Genomic DNA, 23,603 nt, shown 5'->3' on the forward strand with positions numbered 1-23,603 from the left:
AAAATGATAAGCTTTAAGATAAGCTCTCTTACCTGGTTGGATGGAATTTTGCATGTAGGATTTTGGTAGTTTGTGTCAGTGAAGCCTGGTATTTTGAGACATACAGAATAAAAAGGGTTGATCTGCTGGAGAGCAGCCCTGTGGAGAAGGACCTAGGAGTGCTGGTGGACAAGAAGTTCTGCATGGGAGAGCAATGTGCCCTGGTGGCCAAAAAGGCCAATGGGATCCTGGGGTGCATTGAGAGGAGTGTGTCCAGCAGATCCAGGGAGGTTCTCCTCCCCCTCTACTCTGCCCTGCTGAGACCTCATCTTGAGTACTGCATCCAGTTCTGGGCTCCTCAGTTTGAGTGGGATAGGGATCTGCTGGAGACAGTCTAACAGAGGGCTACAAGGATCATGAAGGGACTGGAGCACTGCCTGGTGAGGAGAGGCAGAGAGCCCTTGGGCTGTTTAGTCTGGAGAGGAGAAGACTGAGAGGGGATCTGATCAATGTCTATCAATATCTGAGGGCTGGGAATCAGGAGGGAGAGGACAGGCTCTGCTCAGCTGCACCTTGTGATAGGACAGGGAGCAATGGATGTAAGCTGCAGCACAGGAGATTCCTCCTCAACACAGGGGGGAACTTCTTTACTGTAAGGGTCACAGAGCACTGGAACAGGCTGCCCAGAGAGGTTGTCGAGTCTCCTTCTCTGTAGACTTTCAAGGCCCTTCTGGATGCATTTCTGTTTGTCCTGTGCTGGATTCTATGGTCCTGTTGGCAGGGGGATTAGACTTGATGATCTCTTTGGGTCCCTTCCACCCCCTGTGATGAAATGAAGCCTGATTTTGGTGCTAAGTTCAGAAAATTGTCCTTTAAATTGAGGTCTGTTGAGATTAAATAACTGTGTGAATCTTCTACATCAGTTTTGCCTTGCAAAGGGAAATGTATTTACTTTTAAATAGCTATGTGGCACTAAAATTGAAAGGATTTAGGCACTGTCTTAAACTTCGCTGTAAATTCCATCCTTGGTATCTTCTAAAGGCTTATCTAAAATATTCCAAATATAAACAACAGGGGAGGGGGGAAAAAAAAGTTACTGAGGCAAATCAGAGATTGCAGTGTATTGCAGCACTCCTCTTTCTGCCCATATATAAATCAAGAGTGTATTTTGCCTCAGGATAGTTCTCTCTTTAACCAACTTAAAGTGCAGAAAACAATATTATTGCTTACATAAATTATTACTCTTCTCACTGAGCTTTCTGGTTGCATCAGTGATAAAAGCAGCAGAGAAAAATATTCCAAACAGGGGGAGGTGTAATCCCAGGATGGTGTGAGGCTTCTCAGACACTGGACTGTTCTTACATAATTCCCTCTGCATAGTTTCTTTATTTTGGAGGTAGTTTTTGCCTGTTGTATATACTCTAGTAGGAGTATAATAGAAACTATGGATTTAATGCAAGTATGAGACCCCACCTGCAGCAGTGAATCCAGTTCTAGTTCCCCCCCCCCGCATAAGAGGGATATGGAGCTGCTGGAGCAGGTCCAGAGGAGGGCCACAAAGATGATTAGAGGGCTGGAGAATATCCTCTGTGGGGACAGTCTGGGAGAGTTGGGGCTGTTCAGCCTGGAGAAGAGAAGGCTCTGGGGAGACCTTAGAGCAGCCTTCCAGTGCCTGAAGGGGACCTACAAGGAAGCCAGGAAGGGACTTTTGACAAGGGCTTGTAGGGATAAGATAAGAGGGAATGGATTAAAGCTTGAGGAGGGCAGATTGAGACTGGAGATTAGGAAGAAGTTCTTTCCAGTGAGGCTGGTGAGACACTGGAACAGGTTGCCCAGGGAGGCTGTGGAGGTGTTCAAGGCCAGGTTGGATGAGGCCTTGAGATACCTGGGCTAGTGGAAGGTGTCCCTGCCCATGGCAGGGGTGCTGGAACTAGATGATCTTTAAGATCCAGCCTAAACGCTTCCATGAATTTGTGATATGACATGATGGACATATTGATTCCCAACATTTGTGACTGTTGGTTAAAACTCATCAGAATGTATGGAAACACAGATGACAGGAAATATGTTTAATTTGGCAAAATGAGCAAATCCACTGAGTTGTTGCTGCATTTCATCTGCAAGCTGATATGTTTAGTGTCTTCAAACACCTCTAAGTCACCTACAAGTTGGATTTTCTTGTAGTCATGCACTCTGTAGATAACACCCAGGTTTTATATGGCACATTCTCTACTCTGGAAACTCTTGTGGGTGCATTCAAGCCCTCAGAAATTAGTTGCTGGAATTCTTTATGTAGTTAGAGTAGAAAATGTTCAAGGAGATTTTGCTAACATTCCTCTGAAACATGAGTGATAACATTTTGGTTTTCTGCTGGAATTAACACTTCAGAAGGGTATGATACCTTTCTGGACCATTAACCTCTTTTAATCTTTTATTAGACAAATCTAGGAAGAGGTTTTTCAGATTCTCTGCTCAGCAAGTTTGCTGATAATATCAAACTGGGAGGCTGCGCTGAGACACCTGAAGGCTGTGTGGCTATACAGTGAGACTTAGCCTGAGAGCTGGGCAGAGAGGAACCTATGAGGTTCAACAAGGATAAATGCAGAGTCCTGCACCTGGGAAGGAAGAATAAACTGGAGCAGTACAGGTTGGGAGGGGATCTGCTGGAGAGCAGCCCTGGGGAGAAGGACCTCGGAGTGCTGGTGTGGTGGACAACAAGTTCTGCATGGGACAGCAGTGTGGGGTCACCCAGCGTATTCCACACAGGAATGCATCCAAGTGGGTTTGGAAAGTCTCCAGAGAAGGAGACTCCACAACCTCTCTGGGCAGCCTGCTCCAGGGCTCTGGCACCCTCACTGTAGAGAAGTTTCTCCTCATGTTGACCTGAAACCACCTCTGTTCAAGTTTGTATCCATTGTTCCTTGTCTTATCACTGTGCACCTATGAAAAGAGCTTGGCCCCCTCCACTTGACACCCACCCCTCAGATATTGACAAACACTGATCAGATCCCCTCTCAGCCTTCTCTTCTCCACACTAAACAGCCTCAGGGCTCTCAGTCTCTCTTCACAGGGGAGATGCTCAAGTCCCCTCCTCATCATCCTCCTGGCTCTCTGTTGGACTCTCTCCAGCAGGCCTCTGTCTCTCTTGAAGTGGGGAGCCCCAAACTGGACACAGGATTGCAGGTGTGGTCTCAGCAGGGCAGAGTAGAGGGAGAGAAGAACCTCCCTAGCCCTGCTGGCCACACTTTTCTTGCTGCACCCCAGGATCCCATTGGCTCTCTTGACCACAAGGACACATTGCTGTCCCATGCAGAACTTGCTGCCCACCAGCACTCCAAGGTCTTTCTCCCTGGAGCTGCTCTCCAGCAGGGCAGCCCCTAACCTGTCCTGGTGCCTGTTCCTCCCCAGATGCAGATGTTGTAAGTTGTTTTAATATTTCCAACAGAGTTAGTGATAAACTCTGTGCTGCCAAAATTTCTTTGTGTATATTCCTGATAAAAGTTGATTGTAATACTCCTGTAGTATTTGTTGATGACTGCTAACCTTGGCACAGTTTGGATTTGCAGGCAAGTGAAAGCAATTTAAAATGAGAGCACTGTCAATTCTGCAGTCAGTTCTTCCACCGTTTCTGCCCCTCAGTTTAGGAAGGAGGTTGACTTGCTGGAGTGTGTCCAGAGAAGGGCAACGAAGTTAGTGAGGGGCTTGGAACACAAGCCCTATGAGGAGAGACTGAGGGAGCTGGGGTTGCTTAGCCTAGAGAGGAGGAGACTCAGGGGTGACCTTATTGCTCTCTACAACTACCTGAAGGGAGGTTGTAGACAGGTGGATGTTGGTCTCTTCTCCCAGGCAAGCAGCACCAGAACAAGAGGACACAGTCTCAAGCTGTGCCAGGGGAGGTTTAGGCTGGATGTTAGGAAGAAGTTCTATACAGAGAGAGTGATTGCCCATTGGAATGTGCTGCCCAGGGAGGTGGCGGAGTCACCATCCCTGGAGGTGTTCAGGAGACTTGATGGGGTGCTTGGTGCCATGGGTTAGTTGTTTAGGTGGGTTGGATTGGTTGATGGGTTGGACACAATGATCTTGAAGGTCTCTTCCAGCCTGGTTTATTCTGTTCTACTCTATTCTTCAACTCTGAGGTGTGGAGTACATGATTAGAGCATGTTTTATGCCCAGGTAGCCCATAGTAAGTAGACTTGGAGTTTTCTGTTGATGCCTATAGAACAGGAAATGGATCATATTATACATTTCGTCTGATAAGACTTGGTTAAAAGGTCTTACTGTTAGTGTAAGTTCAGGTATGTGTATTTGAAGTGGAAGGGAGGTATTTTTCTGCTGCTAATAACCTTCCTTTTAATTGAGATTGCTGAAAATTCAGTCTGGGGAAGAGAAGGCTCTGAGGAGACCTAATTGTGGCCTTCCGGTATCTGAAGGGGGCTACAAGAAAGCTGGGGAGGGACCTTTGAGGGTGTCAGGGAGTGATAGGACTGGGGGGGAGTGGAACAAAACTAGAAATAGGGAGATTCAGCTTGGATGTTGGAAAGAAGTTCTTCCCCATGAGGGTGGTAAGACACTGGCACAGGTTGCCCAGGGAGGTGGTGGGAGCCTCATCCCTGGAGTTTTTTGCAGCCAGGCTGAATGTGGCTGTGAGCAACCTGCTGTAGTGTGAGGTGTCCCTGCCCATGGCAGGGGGGTTGGAACTGGCTGATTCTTGAGGTCCCTTCCAACTCTAACAATTCTATGAGTCTATGAAAATTACAGAAGGAGATGAAAGGTAAGGAGAGATGTCTTCAAAATTGTCCACATTAATTGGCTGATAATTGTGTGCAGCCTGGACCATGCAGGAATTAGGACTTGATAGTTTTAAACACCTTTGTGCAGCTAGCAGCTGTGTAAATTTCATGGCTGGTCTTCAGGGTCCAGCCTGATCTTCTCCTGCATAATTCATTGCCTTCCTCTGATCAAGTTAGGAGGTAATTGTAAGCAAGTGTGAGGAAGTGATAGCTGTTGTAAAAGTAGATCAAAACAGTAATAAAAGCAAGTTAAGGCTGTGTCATGAGGGAGGAAGAATTAAAGCAGAGAAATTGAAGTCAATCACATCCTGGGTTGCATGAAGAGAAGCATAGCCAACAGGTCGAGGGAGGTGATTCTCCCCCTCTGCTCCACTCCATGGAGACCGTACCTGGAGCACTGTGTCCAGTTCCGGTGCCTCTGTTACAGGAAGGATCTGGAGGTGCTGGAAGGTGTCCAGAGAAGGGCCACAAGAATGAGCAGAGGGCTGGAGCTGCTTTGCCGTGAGGACAGACTGAGGGAGTTGGAGCTGTTCAGTCTGGAGAAGAGAAGGCTCTGAGGAGACCTAATTGTGGCCTTCCAGTATCTGCAGGGGGCTGCAAGAAAGCTGGGGAGGGACTTTTGAGGGTGTCAGGGAGTGGTAGGACTGGGAGGAATGGAACAAAACTAGAAAAGGATAGATTCAGCTTGGATGCTAGCAAGAAGTTTCAGCCTCATCCCTGGAGGTTTTTAAGGCCAGTCTGGACGTGGCTGTGAGCAACCTGCTGTAGTGTGAGATGTCCCTGCCCATGTCAGGGGGGTTGGAACTGGATGATCCTTGAGGTCCCTTCCAACCCTGACAATTCTATGACTCTAAATTCCGTGCTTGACCTCCCCAGCACTGGCTTTGACACCTCAGGGGTCTGAATGCTATACATGGTCTGTGACTGATTAATTATTTATAGCAGTAAAATGGAACATAAAGGAAAGACCTCTCATGGCTAAAAAAATTGCTGATTGATGATGACAATTTCCTTATACTCCCTGTCCCTATTCTTAGTTTGGCTTAGTGATGCTAAAGCTCAGTTAAAAGCTATTAGTGTTGGTGGGTTTTTGATGTTGATTTTGGTTTTTTTGGGGGGAGGAGGGAGGTTGGTTTGGGTTTTTTTGTTGTTGTTGTTTTGGGGTTACTTTGTTATTAGTGACCTTCAAGGCTTCTTTGTTCTATTTTCTTACAACTTCTTTGTCTGCATCTTCATTTCTTTTCATATTCTGAAGCCAGTCTTGAGAAACATCAGCCTCAAGGAGAGCACAGCACTGTTTAGCTGCAAGGCAGCTGGGGATCTCAGGTGGTTTATTTTTGCACTGAAAAGAGAGAGGAGTGAAAGGCCACTGGAATTAACTGACTCACTGGAATCCTTCTGAAACATTAAGTTGTGATCATGTGAATTTAACCTGAAACCAAGCTAGTGCTCTGTGTGTGTATGCATCTGTGTTTGTATGTCTGTAGCATTTGAATTCCAGGACAACCATTGTGGGAATTTAAATGTGAGGATATACAGTGCACACACACCCCTCAAATTCCCACTGTGAGATGAAGCACAGTGCAGGATAAAAGAGTTAATCTAAGGCAGAGGTGGCTGTGCTAGGTTAATAGTGCAGGGTCACTCCTGAGTTCCTTATGCCATGGGAAATATGGAGAAGAGAGCTTATTCCCTCCCCCAGAGGAAGAATGAGGCCACCCACATTCGTTCTTGAAGCTTCATTCAGGACATGGACTCGGTGGAGAGAGTCCAGAGGAGGGCCACAAAAATGATCAGGGTGTTGGAGCACCTCTGATATGAGGACAGGCTGAGGGAGCTGGGGGTGTTCAGCCTGGAGAAGAGAAGGCTCTGGGGAGACCTAGGAGCAGCCTTCCAGTACCTGAAGAGGGCTGCAAGAAGGATGGAGAAAGACTGTTTCTAAAGGTCTCTAGTGACAGGACAAGAGGCAACAGCTTCAAACTAGAGCAGAGCAGATTTAGATTGGGTGTTAGGAACAGGTTCTTTACCATGAGGGTAGTGGAACACTGCAACAGGTAGCCCAGGTGAGGCTTGACAGGGCTCTGGGCAGCCTGAACTAGTTGGGGATGTCCCTGCTGACTGCAGGGGATTGGACTGGATGATCTTTGGATGTCCCTTCTGGCCTGGACTATTCTATGATTCTATTCCATGATTCTGGCTGTGAGAAACTGGGGTGAGATCCAGGCTGCCTAACTCCTTCCTCCTGAGCCTTCACCTTGTACCACCAACTTGCTGTGCCTGCTTAGATATAAGCATGTAAGCTGCTTTTATTCTCACCTATGGGCACCCAGGGATGCTGAAGTGTCTCTTCTGAGCTCTGCAGAAATGAAGTTAGACCCCTGGGCTCCCATACAAGTCCTTGTGGAAGCAAGTTTTGCACGGGATGGCAATGTGCCCTGGTGGCCAAGAGAGCGAAAGGGATCCTGGGAAGGGCATTGAGAGGAGTGTGGCCAGCAGATCCAGGGAGGTTCTCCTCCCCCTCTACTCTGCCCTGCTGAGACCTCACCTGGAGCATTGCATCCAGTTCTGGGCTTCCCAGTTCAAGAAGAACAGGGATCTGCTGGAGAGGGCTACAAGGATGCTGAAGTGACTGGAGCACTGCTAGATGAGGAGAGGCTGAGAGCCCTGGGGCTGTTTAGCCTGGAGAGAAGACTGAAAGGGGATCTAATAAATGTTTGTAAATATCTGAGGGCTGGGGGTCAGGAAGGAAGGGACAGGGACAGCCTCTGCTCATTTGTGCCCTGTGATAGGAGAAGGGACAATGGATATAAAGTGCAGCACAGGAGGTGCCACCTCAACATGAGGAGGAACTTCTTCACTGTGAGGGTCACAGAGCACTGGAACAGGCTGCCCAGAGAGGTTGTGGAGTCTCCTTCTCTGGAGCTTTCCAGTCCTGTCTGGATGTGTTCCTGTGTGACCTGTGCTGGATCCTATGGTCCTGCTCTGGCAGAGGAGTTGGACTCAGTGATGTCTAGAGGTCCCTTCCAAGCTCTAACCTCCTATGATCTCTTCTGGTTATTTGTGCTCCTGGCTGAAGAGAAAGATGCCTTAGAGTCATCACACTGGAGGCAATCAGTCACTGTGGGAAAGAGCAGGTACCCGAATGAGGGAGGATTTCAGAGGTGCACCAAAACTAAGTGAAGTGAAATCAATCCCATTTTTTAGAGCCATACCCTGAAGAAAAGCAAGAAATGAGACCTTTTTATTTTTTCCTTCCAAATTGTATCTAGCCACTGACCTTTTATCCGTGAAGTAGGATGTAATCAAACCAATAAAGTTGGAGTCTTTGCTGTTCCCAACAAATATACTCATTTATTTGTTCTAGGATGTTGCTAGCAATGATTCAAAAGCAAAAAGAGTGAGGTAGCTCTGAGCTGAAGGTTGATTGTATCAGTGAAAAAGTTAAAGGTAAGCAATGTTATTTAAGAGTGTCCAAGCTTCAATGCAGAACTAATGTTGTGTCCCTGGGTAATTCAGGCTTCAGTTCCCCTTCCCACCATGGACAAAACAGATGTTGATCTCCACTGCCCAGGTGCTCTGCAGTCCTGTTACTAACATTTGTGAAGCTTGTTGAGTTATGGTGGAATTGAGCTAATTGCTGCTAATCAAATCAGTGAGAAGCTGTACTCTGGATCAGATGTGTTTTGTGATGGGTAAATGTGGTGAGAGCAGCTTAATGAAAGGCAGGAGCTTGTGTGTTTAGCTCTCCATTTGGCTCCTAACTTAGTTTCTTTTGGGGGGAAGTCTCTTCATGGTGAGCTTTAGTTTACATAGCCAAAAAATGATCATAGAAATTCCTTATTTCATAGTTTGGTGGAAGGAAGCAGAAGTTTCAGGGAAATGTTGGGGGGTTCTCAAGTAAAAGCTGTGCTTTTGTTCAGTGTACCTCACATAAACTGCTTTGTTGTGACTCTGAACACAGGATTGGAGAAGCTCTGCTGTGGGGGCAGGCTGAGAGAGTTGGGCTGATCAGCCTGGAGAAGAGAAGGCTCTGGGGAAAACCTTAGAGCAGCCTCCCAGTACCTGAAGGAGGCTGCAAGAAAGCCAGGAAGGGATTTCTTTTTTACAAGGGCTTGTGGTGACAGGATGAGAGGGAATGGATTGAAGCTTGAGGAGGGCAGCTTTAGACTTTATAAGGCTTGCAGACAACTGGCTTGAACGTTGGATTAAAATGGCATTGATCTGGCTAATATATAGCCAAGATGCTCTCTAATTAGAATTGCAGCATATGCAATCACAAGATTATTAAACTCTTCTCTGCAGGGGAAAGCTGTTATGTAAGCATGGACCTTCATCATCATACCAGCTTAAGAAGCTGGGTAAATCCCTGAAAGGCATCTGCTACTCTCCTGACACTGCTTCTCCCACCACATGGATTCACTACTGTGGTGGCCTATGCTTTATAAACATCCTCTGGGGTTTCTTCACCCAGTAATGTTTGCTGGAGGTGGAAAACTTCTGGGTTTCCAATATTTTATTATTCTTTTTTTAGCTTTTCCAGGCATCTGCAGCTGTAGAGAATGCAGAGGGACCTTGCCAGGCTGGATAGCTGGGCAGAGGCCAAGGGCATGAGATTGAACACATCTAAGTGCCAGGTTCTACACATTGGCCACAACAACCCCAGGCAGTGCTACAGGCTGGGGTCAGAGGGGCTGGAGAGCAGCCAGGCAGAAAGGGACCTGGGGGTACTGGTGGACAGCAGATGAATATGAGCCAGCAGTGTTCCCAGGTGGCCAAGAAGGCCAATGGCATCCTGGCCTGCATCAGGAAGAGTGTGGCCAGCAGGAGCAGGGAAATCATTCTGCCCCTGTACTCAGCACTGGTTAGGCCACACCTTGAGTCCTGTGCCCAGTTCTGGGCTCCTCAGTTTAGGAAAGATGTTGAGCTGCTGGAAGGTGTCCAGAGAAGGGCAACAAAGCTGGGGAGGGGTCTAGAGCACAGCCCTGTGAGGAGAGGCTGAGGGAGCTCTGGGGTTGCTTAGCCTGGAGAAGAGGAGGCTCAGGGGAGACCTTCTTGCTGTCTCCAACTCCCTGAAGGGAGGTTGTAGCCAGGTGGGGGTTGGTCTCTTCTCCCAGGCAAGCAGCACCAGAACAAGAGGACACAGTCTCAAGCTGCGCCAGGGGAGGTTTAGGCGGGATGTTAGGAGAAAGTTCTTCCTAGAAAGAGTAATTGGCCATTGGAATGTGCTGCCCAGGGAGGTGGTGGGGATTACATCCCTGGAGGTGTTTGTGACTGGATGAGGCACTTAGTGCCATGATCCGGTTGATTAGATGGTGTTGGTTGATAGGTTGGACTTGATGATCTGGGAGGTCTCTTCCAGCCAGTTTGATTCTGTGACTGTGTGAAATGCTTGCTGCTAACACATTTGTTTCATAGGGCTGCCAGCTGACCAATCCTTGTTTGTGGCTGGTGTTCATGGCAATCAATCTGTTAATTTAACAGCATGACACCAGAGAGATTCTTGTCAGATTCTGAGTGGCTTCCCAATGTGCTAAGTTTGATAGGCAGTGATTTGAAATGCAGGGTGGTGCTGGGTTGGTTTTTGATGTGGTTTGGTTGGGTTTTTTTTCCTTCCTTCTGCACTAATCTTTATTTATAAAATGCAAGGTGGGTGTTAGATGTAGAAGTTCTTAGAAACCACAAATGAATACAATTTCCTCCTAGAATTTCTCATGTATTTATATTTTCCTAGCTGGAAAATGAATGAAAGCTTGAAGCTGGAAATGATTGATCAGTCCAAGAGCTCTGGTTGCATGGCAATTAAGAGAATAAGAATTTTGATGATCTCCCCATGCCAGTAAGGTTTTCAAGTTAAACATGGCAGTGGAATTTGCATATTTGCTTAGCTGGTGAAAAAAAACACATGGCTTTGCATGTCATAGTGAGCAGGAGGATGTTGCTTTGCCTTCAAAAGTGCAAAGTACTCAGCACTGGTTAGGCCACACCTTGAGTCCTGTGTCCAGGTCTGGGCTCCTCAATTGAAGAAAGATGTTGAGATGCTGGAAGGTGTCCAGAAAAGTGCAACAAAGCTGGGAAGGGGTCTGGAGCACAGCCCTGTGAGGAGAGGCTGAGGGAGCTGGGGTTGCTTAGCCTGGAGAAGAGGAGGCTCAGGGGAGACCTCTTTGCTGTCTACAACTCCCTGAAGGGAGGTTGTAACCAAGTGGGAGTTGGTCTCTTCTCCCAGGCAAGCAGCACCAGAACAAGAGGACACAGTCTCAAGCTGTGCCAGGGGAAGTTTAGGCTGGAGGTTAGGAAGAAATTCTTCATAGAAAGAGTAATTGGCCATTGGGATGTGCTGCCCAGGGAGGTGTTGGAGTCAACATCACTGGAGGTGTTTAAGAAGAGACTGGATGGGGTGCTTGGTGCCATGGTTCAGTTGATTAGGTGGAGTTGGGTGCTAGGATGGACTTGATGATTTCGAAGGTCTCTTCCAACCTGGTTTATGCTATTCTAATTAATTAAGATATTTCCCCTTTTACAAATCTGCAAGTCAGGAAAGAATTACTGTAGATGTTGGGGAGGGGGAACTCATGGAAGAAGAAAGCCCTCATGAATAGAATAGAATAGGCCAGGTTGGAAGAGACCTTCGAGATCATCGCATCCAACCTATCAACCGATGTAGGACTCTGGTGGCCCTTTGAACAGGGGGTGTCACTTGATAAAAAACTCATCATGAGTCAGCAATGGTCAGTGGCAGCCTAGCTTTATGCTGGGCTGCATCCAAAGAAGGGAGAGCAGCAGCACAGATTCTGCCCCTCTGCTCTGCTGAGACCCCACCTGGAGTACTTCATCCAGTTCTCATGCCCCCAGCACAAGAGAGACATGGAGCTGCTGGTGAGGATCCAGAAAAGGGCCATAAAGATGATCAGATGACTGGAGAACACTTGTACTGTGTTCAGTTTTGGGCACCTCAATACAAGAGAGATGTGGAGGCACTGAAGCCAGGGCAGAGGAGGGCAAGGAAGCTGTGAAGGGCCTGGAGAATAAACCTGATGAAGAGCAACTGAAGGAGCTGGGGATGGATAGTTGGGAAAAGAGGAAGCTGAGAGGAGACCTCCTTGCTGTCTACAACTACCTGAAAGGACCTTGTGGAGAGGCTGGTGCTGGTCTCTTCACACAGGTAATTAGTGATAGAACAAGAGGGAATGGCCTAAAGCTACAGCAGGGCAGGTTTAGACTGGACATTAGGAAGCATTTTTCCCCTGCAAGAGTGGTCAGGCATTGGCACAGGCTGCCCAGGGAGGTAGTGGAGTCCCCAAGCCTGGCTGTGTTTCACAGTGGTTTGGATGTGGTGCTTGGGGCTGTGGTTTAGGGGTGACCCTTGTAGAGTAAGGTTAGTGGTTGGACTTGGTGATCCTGAGGCTTTTTTCCAACCTGAATGTTTCTGTGATCCTGTGAAATGTTTCTGTGATCCTGTAAACTAGAATTTTCCTGTGAAAAAGACATTAAACTGTTCACATTCATGGAGTTTCACATTGGATACATCAGATTTAGTGCTTTGGATTGATTTTCCCCCCTTTTAATCCCTCAAACTCTCATAAAGAGACTTCATAATCTCCCAATTATTGCTAAGTATGGCATAGCTGAAACACACAATGCAGTTTCTCTCTGCAAAGCCTGGAAGTGCATTTAAAAATCATGCTAAAAATCACTATTTTATTTATATCCCACTGGTTGTTTCAGTGAGAAGCAGATGGCTTTAGAGCACAGCTTTCACATGCAACTTCCTACCCAACAAAAATGGCAAGAATTTGACATCCTGACTCCTTAAACTGGGGTAATACTATGTTCTCTCCAAGAGTCCCTGTGCGGCTTTCTTCAGCAGAAGCATTCCTTTCCAGAAATCTCTCTTAGAATCATAGAATTGTCAGGGTTGGAAGAGACCTCAAGGATCATCCACTTCCAACTCCCCTGCCATGGGCAGGGACACCTCACACTACAGCAGGTTGCTCACAGCCGCATCCAACCTGGCTGCAAAAACCTCCAGGCATGAGGCTTCCACCACCTCCCTGGGCAACCTCTGCCAGTGTCTCACCACCCTCATGGGTAACAACCTCTTCCTAACATCCAGTCTCAATCTACCCATTTCTAGTTTTGTTCCATTCCCCCCAGTCCTATCAGTCCCTGACACCCTCAAAACTCCCTCCCCAGCTTTCTTGTAGCCCCCTTCAGACACTGGAAGGCCACAATAAGGTCTCCTTGGAGCCTTCTCTTCTCCAGACTAAACAGCCCCAACTCCCTCAGTCTGTCCTCATAGGAGAGGAGCTCCAATCCTCTGCTCATCCTTATGGCCCTTCTCTGGACACCTTCCATCACCTCCAGATCCTTCTTGTAACAGAGGCTCCAGACCTGGACACATTGCTCCAGCTGGGGTCTCAGTGGAGTGGAGCAGAGGGGGAGAATCACTTCCCTCGACCTGCTGGCTGTGCTCCTCTTGATGCAGCCCAGGCTCTGGTTGGCTCTCTGGGCTGCAAGTGCTCACTGCTGGCTCCTGTTGAGCTTCTCATCCACCAGCACCCCCGGGTCCTTTTTTTCAGGGTTGCTTTCAAGCTAGTCACTGCCCAGCCTATATCAGTGCCTGGGACTGCCCCCACCCAAATGTAGGGTGTTTTCAGCTGTTACATCAGGGAATGAATGTGTGCAGTAGCTTACATGCAGAGCATGCCTTGTATAAACTGTAGGCCTTTAATTCTTTCTTTTGGCTAGCAGATAAAACCCTGCATAAGCCCAGGGTACCGTTATGGAGATACAATGAATGTGTTGTTTCTAAGGAGTGGTCATTCTGGGTGTGGCCATTCAGCCACAGACTTAGACAGACTGCTGGGCACAGAGGAGCCTAATGAGGTTCAACAAGAGTCCTGCACCTGGGAAGGAAGAATAAACTGCAGCAGTACAGGCTGGGAGGTGATCTGCTGGAGAGCAGCCCTGGGGAGAAGGACCTGGGAGTGCTGGTGGGCAGCAAGTTCTGCATGGGACAGCAATGTGCTCTGGTGGCCAAGAAGGCAAATGGGGTCCTGGGGTGCATTGAGAGGAGTGTGTCCAGCAGATCTAGGGAGGTTCTCCTCCCCTTCTACTCTGCCCTAGTGAGTGGAATATTGCATCCAGTTCTAGGGCTCCTCAGTTCAAGCGTGACAGGGATCTGCTGGAGAGAGTCCAAGGGAGGGCTACAAGGATGATGAAGGGACTGGAGCACTGCCTGATGAGGAGAGGCTGAGAGCCCTGGGGCTGGTTAGTCTGGAGAAGACTGAGATAGGATTTAATTAATGTCTACAAATATTTGAGGGCTGGGGGTCAAGAGGGAGGGAACAGGCTGCAACCTGTGATAGGACAAGGGACAATGGATATAAACTCCAGCACAGGAGGTTCCACCTCAACATGAGGAGGAACTTCTTTACTGTGAGGGTTACAGAGCACTGGAACAGGCTGCCCAGAGAGGTTGTGGAACCTTCTTTTCTGAAGACTTTCAAGACCCATTGGGATGTGTTCCTGTGTGACCTGTGCTGGATTCTCTGCTCCTGCTCTGGCAGGGGGATTGGACTGGAAGATCTTCAGAGGTCCCTTCCAACCCCTAACATCCTGTGATCCTGTGGTGGAAGTCTGAATAAGAAAACAGCCTTGTAAATAGCAAAATAACTGTTTATAGAAGTCATATTATTAAGACACAAAGCTTGGATGTACAGAGACTTGGTGTAGGAACTGTTGAAACAGAATGGATGCTTCACTGGGATGTGGAAATGGAGCTGAAGCTGATTGCCTTCCTGTTTCATTTTATTCAAAGTGTAACAGCCATAGCCCCACTACACTGGACTGAAAAGGAGCATTCCAGCATTCTTGGAATCCTTTTGTTCAGAAAAGAGTTCTACTGGTTTCAGATTTTAGGTTCTTTTAACCAGAAAGAGTTCTACTGGGTTCAGATTTTAGGCTCTTTTAATCAGAAAGAGTTCTACTGGGTTCAGATTTTAGGCTCTTTTAATCAGAAAGAGTTCTACTGGGTTCAGATTTGAGGTCCCTTTATTCAGAAAGAGTTCTGCTGGGTTCAGATCTGAGGTCCCTTTATTCAGAAAGAGTTCTGCTGGGTTCAGATCTGAGGTCCCTTTATTCAGAAAGAGTTCTGCTGGGTTCAGATTTAAGATCCCTTTATTCAGAAAGAGTTCTGCTGGGTTCAGATTTCAGGTCCTTTTATTTACAAACTGTTAAGCAAAGGATTCAGAAAGTTCTAACCTGCAATTTGCAAACAAGGTCTTGGTGCTTTCCATGGCAGTCAAATTCTTTATTTCAAAACTATTTCAAAGTGCTGTCACTAAATTAAGAAACTTTGCCTTTTGGGCTAATATTCAAGCACTGGCTAGGCTACATTTCTCTCATTGATTTACCATTTACTTCTGCAATGATCATGAGAGAAATACTATAGATAAAAAGAGCAACGACAACAACAAAAGGCCTTGTGATTCTGGTTTTATTTTGATAGCAGTATGAAGAGTAGAAGATTTTCTTGAACTGGTTTCTGCTTGCATAAGCTGCTAGGGGAGTAAATGTAAGAGGACTACATGTGGCTAGTGGACAAAATAGGAGCCATGGAGTACAGAATGCTGAGTTGTAAACTGAACTTTCAGTAGTAGCCATGGAGTACACAATGCTGAGTTGTGAACTGGACTTTAAGTTGTAGCCATAGAGTACAAAATACTTAGTTTTGAACTGAGGTTTAAGTAATGGCCATGGAGTACAGAATGCTGAGTTATGAAATGAACTTTAAATAGTAGCCATGGAGTAGAGAATGCTGAGTTATGAACTGAACTTTCAATTGTAGCCATGGAGTATCAAATGCTGAGTTTTGAGCTGGACTTTGCATAGTAGCCATGGAGTACAGAATGCTGAGTTTTGAGTTGAACTTTCCAGAGTAGCCATGGAGTACAGAATGCTGAGTTGTGAACTGAACTTTCAATAGCAGCCATGGAATACCAAATGCTGAGTTGTGAACTCAACTATCAAGGCGGAAGCTAGGACCTCTGAACTTTGTACACTCTGAAGTCTATGTAGCAGAGCTGGTTTTGGAAAAGCAAATACCTGGGAGGTTGAATTCTGCATTTACAGTGGAGTACCAGTGGCTTGTTAATTCTAACCCCTGAAGTGGCTGGGGACAAAGTGGCTGGAGAGCAGCCAGGCAGAGAGGCACCTGGGGGTACTGGTTGACAGCAGCTGAACATGAGCCAGCAGTGTGCTCAGGTTGCCAAGAAAGCCAATGGCATTCTGGCCTGGATCAGCAATAGTGTGGCCAGCAGGAGCAGGGAAATCATCCTGCCCTGTACTCAGCACTGGTTAGGCCACACCTTGAGTCCTGTGTCCAGTTCTGGGATCCTCAATTCAAGAAAGATGTTGAGCTGCTGGAAGGTGTCGAGAGAAGGGCACCAAAGCTGGGGAGAGGTCTGGAGCACAGCCCTGTGAGGAGAGGCTGAGGGAGCTGGGGGTGTTTAGCCTGGAGATGAGAAGGTTTAGGGGAGACCTTATTGCTCTTTACCACTACCTGAAGGGAGGTTGTAGCCAGGTGGGGGTTGGTCTCTTCTCCCAGGCAACCAGCAGCAGAACAAGAGGACACAGTCTCAAGCTGTGCCAGGGGAAATTTAGGCTTGATCTTAGAAGTTCTTCCCAGAAAGAGAGATTGGCCATTGGAATGTGCTGCCCAGGGAGATGCAGGAGTCACCATCCCTGGAGGTGTTTAAAAAGAGCCTGGATGAGGCACTCAGTGCCATGGTTTAGTTGATTAGATGGTGTTGGCTGATAGGTTGGACTCGCTGATCTCAAAGGTCTTTTCCAACCTGGTTAATTCTGTATTCTGTAACTGATGCCTATCTAGCTTAATGCATTGTAATTGTTGTTGTGATTTTTGATGCACACCCCCCATCCCCCACCCCCACCTTTCTAGAGCTAATCTTTTATATATATATATCTATCTCTTTATCTATATTGATATACACTCCTATTATGCTGTTTTAGTAACCTTATTTTAAAAAAAGAATAAATAAATAAGGGAACATTTCATATTGTCTACTGTACCTCAATTTTATTGTAATGATTTTGCTGGTTACCAGGTGGGGTGGCAGTTGAAAAATTTGGTGAATGCACTACGAGAGGACCCGAGTGGTGTTATCTTAACTTTGAAAAAGCGACCTCAGAGCATGCTTACCTCAGCACCAGCTTTACTGAAAAATATGAGATGGAAGCCCCTTGCTCTGCAGGTAATGAAGCTTGAATCATCAAGTCATGCACCATCATTTTTAACTCTTTAAGATTATCTCAGTGATGCTTCTTTTTTCTTTGTTGTGCTTCATCTCAGCAGCGTACGGATTTGCTTTGGTGTACTTTGAACAACTGTTTCTCAAACTCCTTCCTCTGCAGTTTGGTTCTCCTCTGGGCTTAGCTGAAAAACAAATCAAACCTGGCAGTAGAGCTTTCCCAAATTAGGAAGTGATCAGCCCATTGTTTGGCAATACAGAAAAGCAGCCCTTAGACAGCTTTTCTAGCCAAGCCTACTTCAGAGAGTGATCAGTTTCAGTCTGCTTCTAGTGCCTGTTAACCTTCTCGTTAACCTCTAACTCCACTTCAAAGAAAGAGAGGAGGTGGAAGAAAAACCCCAAAGAGCTTGAGTTTTCACTTTGTAGTCATGGAAGGGAATTTATAAGGTGATTTTCATTCAGTAAACCACTTGACCCATCCAATTTTCCACCTGTAAATAATGCCATGCTCATGTCAAAGTTCTCCTTGAGATTTGAACCTTTGAGGTGTAGCATTAGGATGTCCAGCTGGGCCTTTAATTCTGGTAAGCCTGCAAGTGTGCTGAAAACTATGGAATGGTTTCATTAAAGCTTTCATGTTTCACTCTAGGAGAAAATTGTCACTGGGATGGATTACTGTAGGAAATAAAAGTCATGTCCAGACTGATGAAAAGGATGTAACCCACAGATGGAACTGACAAATAATCCCTTTATTATTATTATTATTATGCTCAGATACATTTATGTTTGGAAAAGTATAAGGGATGCATTCATTGGGACATTTTTGTTGTCACAGTCAAATGCTTAGTTTAAAATGAAGTCCATTTGAGAGAGAAAGGCTTGGGGCAGGAAAAGGAAGAGGAGAGATGGAAGTGCCACTGCCAGCTCGTGGTCTTTGCCATTTAAAATATAGAAGAGATTCAATCAAAGAAGAAATGCTGTGGGAAAACTTCTCTCAAACATGCATAGCTAGATGAAAACAATTTCCTGGTGGTTAAATGCATCGTTGTCTTTGAGTAAGCTTTGCAATGATTGAGATACCTTGGCCTGTCAGAGCTAAAGAACTGACTAGACATGTGACAAAAATCATTCAGCCAAACTGAAAAAACCTCTCTTTTGAGTGCCTGAAGATAAAGTTGCAGGTTTGGATGCATGGTGTGAGTGTATGAGTGGCTGTGCTTGAAGGCTTCCCTTTCACCATAGCTTTGGTTGAGGATATAAATACAAATGACAAATGCACACTGCTGCTTTAAATGGGCTCAGATGCTTTCAGTCCAACTCCTCTTTGGGTAAGTTTGGTCTGTCTTTGAGTGAATTGGGTCATTTTCCTACCTGTACCTTTTCTTTTGCTTCAATTTATCATGCGCTGGAATAATTACACAGCAGACCCCTATGAAGGAAGTTTCTGACGTGGGCCATTGATGCAGATAATAGCAAATAAGCAACTCATTCAACACAGGCTGCTCCAAAAGGTTGGGAAGAGATTGGACAGAAACTCATTTTCATCATTTAAAAGTAAGTCCAGGAGGAAAGTGAGGATTCTCATGGACCTTTTACAGTCAATGCAGTCAGAATCTAAAGTCCTGGGCCTGCTTGAAACTCCACAGTTGTTTCCAGAAGGGAAAATCCAGCTATCTTTTAGGGTGTTCTATCTGGCTCTGGATTGCACCTCAGGTGATTCTCTTCTTCTTCTCTGCTCTTGTGAGACCCCACCTGCAGCACTGCCTCCAGTTCTTGTGCCCACAGCATAAGAGGGACCTGGAGCTGCTGGAGCAGGTCCAGAGGAAGGCCATGAAGATGACCAGAGGGCTGCAGAACCTCCTTTTTGGGGGCAGGAAGAGAGTTGGGGCTGTTCATTCTGGAGAAAAGAAGGCTTCAGGGAAACCTTAGAGCAGCCTTCCAGTACCTGAAGAAAGCTGAGAAGGGTCTCTTTACAAGGGCTTGTAGTGATAGGATGATAAGAAATAGATTGAAGCTTGAGAGGGGGAGATTTAGACTCGAGATTAGGAAGGAATTCTTTCCAGTGAGGGTGGTGACACACTGGAACAGGTTGCCCAGGGAGGTCATGGATACCTCCTTCCTGGAGGTGTTCAAAGTCAGGTTGGAAGAGACCTTGAGCAGCCTGATCTAGTGTGAGGTGTCCCTACCCATGGCAGTGGGGTTGGAACTAGATGGTCTTTAAGGGTCCCTACCAACTTAAACCATTCTTTGAATCTATGAATACAGACAGCAGAGTATTACTCAACAGATTTAGCTATAGATGTCTGCTTTGTAGATATCTCCATGTCTAGATATTGTTCAGGCTTTTCATTTTGGCTGCCTTTGGCCAGTGGGCAATACATAACAGTTACTGGTTCCTTCCTCTTGGCCTGTTTTAGAGTGATCTACCTTAGGCTGAGGTAAATTGGACCCTGTCCGTGCCTCTTTACCTCCATGTGATGATAAAGGATGTCTGGACAGCTAAATTCAATGGAGATAGAACCTAGGTAGGGGTCCTCCATAATCATACAGGTTTGGGGAGGGGGAGTAATGGTAATACGGGAGCTGGGGTTGTTTAGCCTGGAGAAGAGAGGGCTCAAGGGAGACCTCATTGCAATCTACAACTACCTGAAGGGAGCTTGTAGCCAGGTGGGGGTTGGTCTCTTCTCCCAGAGAATCAGCACCAGAACAAGAGGACACAGTCTCAAGCTGCACCAGGGGAGGTTTAGGCTGGATGTTAGGAAGAAATTCTTTACAGAAAGAGAGATTTGGCCTTTGGAATGTGCTGGCCAGGGAGGTGGTGGAGTCACCATCACTGGAGGTGTTCAAAAAGAGCCTGGATGAAGCACTTGGTGCCATGGTTTAGTTGATTAGATGGTGTTGGGTGATAGGTTGGACTCAAAGGTCTTTTCCAACCTGGTTAAATCTGTATTCTGTATTGGTTTTAACTGGTTTCATTTTTCACTGGTGGCATAGAAAATATGAATCTTTTTAAGGCTAATATGAGGACAAACAGAGATAACTGGAGAGAGAATTCTGGTCTCACAGTGATATTGTTCTGATTTTTTCCAAACATGACCCCAGAAAAGGGCCAGCACCTCGTTCAGAGCTTGTGTGTGCAGTGTGCATAGCCATGTCTGCTGTAATTCATTATTTCAGGGTGAGAGAATCAACAGTTTTCTTAAGCAGGCTGAGTGTCAAAAAAGCTTCAGGGTGAAGACAGACATCAGAAGCTTGCCTAATGTGGAGATTTCTGTTGTTCATTTCCACAGGGCAGAGGTGAACAGATGCTAAAGTCAGCTGATATTAAAGCTTCTGTGTAGCCAGAGCGTGAAGTGGATACAGTTTGATTCGGGCAGCAACAGCACAGTGTCACTTTATAGCTATTTCAAAATGACGAGGAAATGTTGTTTGTTTAACAGAATTAAATTCAGTCATTAAAAAAGAACAAAACAAACAAACAAAAAAACCACACAAAAAAACCAAAACACAAACACAAACACCACCCCACTTCCTCCCCCCCCCCCCAAAAAAAAAAAACCCCTCTTAAGTTGTGTAATTGCCGTTTGCCCTATCACTGTTCTGTGATCTGTTAGAGGGCAGGAGGGCTCTGCAGAGGGACCTTGCCAGGCTGGACAGATGGGCAGAGTCCAAGGGCATGAGACTGAACAAATCTTAAGTGCTGGGTTCTGCACATTGGCCACAACAACCCCATGCAGTGCTACAGGCTGGGGACAGAGTGGCTGGAGAGCAGCTAGGCAGAGAGGGACCTGGGAGTAATGGTTGACAGCAGCTGAACATGATCCAACAGTGTGCCAGGAAGGCCAATGGCACCCTGGCCTGCATCAGGAATAGTGTGGCCAGCAGGAGCAGGGAAATCATCCTGCCCTGTACTCAGCACTGGTTAGGCCACACCTTGAGTCCTGTGTCCAGTTCTGGGCCCCTCAGGCTGAGCGAGCTGGGGGTGTTTAGCCTGGAGAACAGAAGGCTGAGGGGAGACCTCTTTGCTGTCTACAACTACATGAAAGGAGGTTGTAGTCAGGTGGGGGTTGGTCTCTTCTCCCAGGCAACCAGCACCAGAACAAGAGGACACAGTCTCAAGCTGCACCAGGGGAGGTTTAGGCTGGATGTTAGGAAGAAATTCTTCCCAGAAATAGAGATTGGCCATTGGGATGTGCTGCCCAGGGAGGTGGTGGAGTCACCATCCCTGGAGGTGTTTAAGAAGAGCCTAGATGAGGCACTTGGTGCCATGGCTTATTTGATTAGATGGTGTTGGGTGACAGGTTGGACTTGATGATGTCAAAGGTCTTTTCCAACCTGGTTAATTCTGTATTCTGTGATGTAGGGGTGCTGCTCAGATGTGATGTGAGAGGAAAGGGAGAAAATTATGGCAAATGGCTCAAAAGAAGAAAGAAAAAGGAAGAAAAATGCGTACTTCTGTCATCTTTGGAAGCAGGGGAAAGGATGATAACTTGTTTTCTGATATCAGGATGTCATGAAATAATTGAGGAGGTTATAACAGTGCTGTCATCCCCCAGCTAAGTTAATTGAACCACATGTATTATTCAGTAGGCACAGGCTATAAGGAAATTGTGAGTGAGTAATAATTCTGTTAAAGTACAAAATGTGATCAAAATTCAAAAGACACTTCAGATATGAGGCTAAAAGTCTGAGCAAATGGGAGTTAGGATCTGCAAACTGCAAAGTGCTGTGGATTTTGGTTCTGTGAGTGGAGTGCACAGAGGAAAAATGTGGCATTCTCTCATAATGAAATTGCAGTGAGACAGGTGGGAATGTGGAATCATAGAATGGTTTCAGTTGGAAGAGATTTCCAAAGGTCATCCAGTCCAACCCCCCTGCAGTCAGCAGGGACATCCTCCACTAGATCAGGTTGCCCAGAGCCCTGTCAACCCTCACCTTGGATATCTCCAGGATTTGGCCCCAGCCACATCCCTGGGCAACCTGTTCCAATATTCCACCATCCCTATGGTAAAGAACTTGTTCCTAACATCCAATCTCAATCTGCTTCTCTCTAGTTTGAAGCCATTGCCCCTTGTCCTATCACTGCAGGCCTTTGTAAATAGTCTCTCTCCATCCTTCCTGTAGTCCCCTTCAGGTACTGGAAGGCTGCTCTTAGGTCTCCCCAGAGTCAGCTCTTCTTCTCCAGGCTGAACAACCCCGGCTCCCTCAGCCTGTCTTTGTAGCAACTCACTGATCATTTTCATGTCCCTCCTCTGGACCCTCTCCATCAAGTCCATGTCCTTCCTGTATTGAGGGCTCCAGAGCTGGGCATAGTACTTCAGATGAGGTCTCACCAGATCACAGTAAAGTGGCAGAAGTTTGCCCTAGCATAAGAAGGTTGAGGCAAAAGCAGACTGAGTTTTCTTTATGTGTCCCACCAATCAATATGTTTAACAGCGGTTACAGAAGGTAAATGTCTCAATGAATTAGGTTGAGACTCATTTACATTGAGATTGACACTGCTATGTTTTAATTAAGAGCCTTCAATAATCATAGAATCACAGAATTGTCAGGGTTGGAAGGGACCTCAAGCATAATCCAGTTCCAACCCCCTTGCCATGGGCAGGGACACCTCACACTACAGCAGGTTGCTCACAGCCACATCCAGCCTGGCCTTAAATACCTCCAGGGATGAGGCTTCCACCACCTCCCTGGGCAACCTGTGCCAGTGTCTCACCACCCTCATAGGGAAGAACTTCTTCCTAATGTCTAATCTGAATCTCCTCTTCTGTAGCTTGGATCCATCCCCTTCAGTCCTTCAAAGTCCCTCCCCAGCTTTCTTGTAGCCCCCTTCAGGTACTGGAAGGCCACAATAAGGTCTCCTTGGAGCCTTCTCTACTCCAAGCTGAACAACCCCAACTCTCTCAGTCTGTCCTCATTGCAGAGCAGCTCCAGCCCTCTGATCATCCTCATGGCCCTTGTCTGGACACCTTCCAGCACCTCCAGATCTTTCATGTAATAGAGGCTCCAGAACTGGGCACAGTGCTCCAGGTGGGGTCTCAGCAGAGAGCTGTAGAGGGGGAGAATCACCTCCCTTGCCCTGCTGCAATTTTTGCCAGTTTGAATTCTGCCATTTGCAGCTACATGAGAAACTGAGCTCAGTGGAGAGACACCCAGCATGCATGGGAAAGTGCTAGATAAAGCTTCCAGTTCAAGCAGTATGCGGAACTGCCAGTGTATGAAGATACTTGCTGTCTGAGTGACAGGGCACCCTGGTAATTTAACTATGCATCCTGATAATGACATTTTCAAGAGTTTGCTGTCTACTCTTCATGGGTCACAGAGCACTGGAGCAGGCTGCCCAGAGAGGTTGAGGAGTCTCCTTCTCTGGAGACTCTCCAGCCCTGTCTGGATGTGTTCCTGTGTGACCTGTGCTGGATTCTATGGTCCTGCTCTGGCAGGGGGTTTGGACTGGATGATCTCCAGAGGTCCCTTCCAACACTTAACACCCTCTGATGACCTAAATTAACCACATGCCAGCCAGGAATGTTTATTCATGGTCTCCAGGTGTGGAAAATGCTTTTAG

General features: G+C 46.7%; 1 protein-coding gene across 8 annotated transcripts in view; it reads left to right on the forward strand.

Moving 5' to 3' along the window:
• Window positions 1–23,603, forward strand: part of CNKSR2 (connector enhancer of kinase suppressor of Ras 2) — a 246,863-nt gene that overhangs the window by 122,096 nt on the left and 101,164 nt on the right. For 4 of the 8 annotated variants that reach the window (XM_068144773.1, XM_068144771.1, XM_068144772.1 and 1 more), the window contains one exon: window positions 16,895–17,041. The exons of the other annotated variants lie outside the window; for them this stretch is intronic. In XM_068144773.1, the coding sequence (XP_068000874.1) occupies window positions 16,895–17,041 (147 nt within the window). The remainder of the gene's footprint in view (window positions 1–16,894; window positions 17,042–23,603) is intronic. 8 annotated transcript variants of the gene reach the window in all.

Source organism: Melanerpes formicivorus, unplaced genomic scaffold, assembly GCF_026170545.1.
Source record: "Melanerpes formicivorus ecotype bairdi unplaced genomic scaffold, bMelFor1.0.p_v2 SCAF_11, whole genome shotgun sequence".
Lineage (NCBI taxonomy): Eukaryota > Metazoa > Chordata > Aves > Piciformes > Picidae > Melanerpes > Melanerpes formicivorus.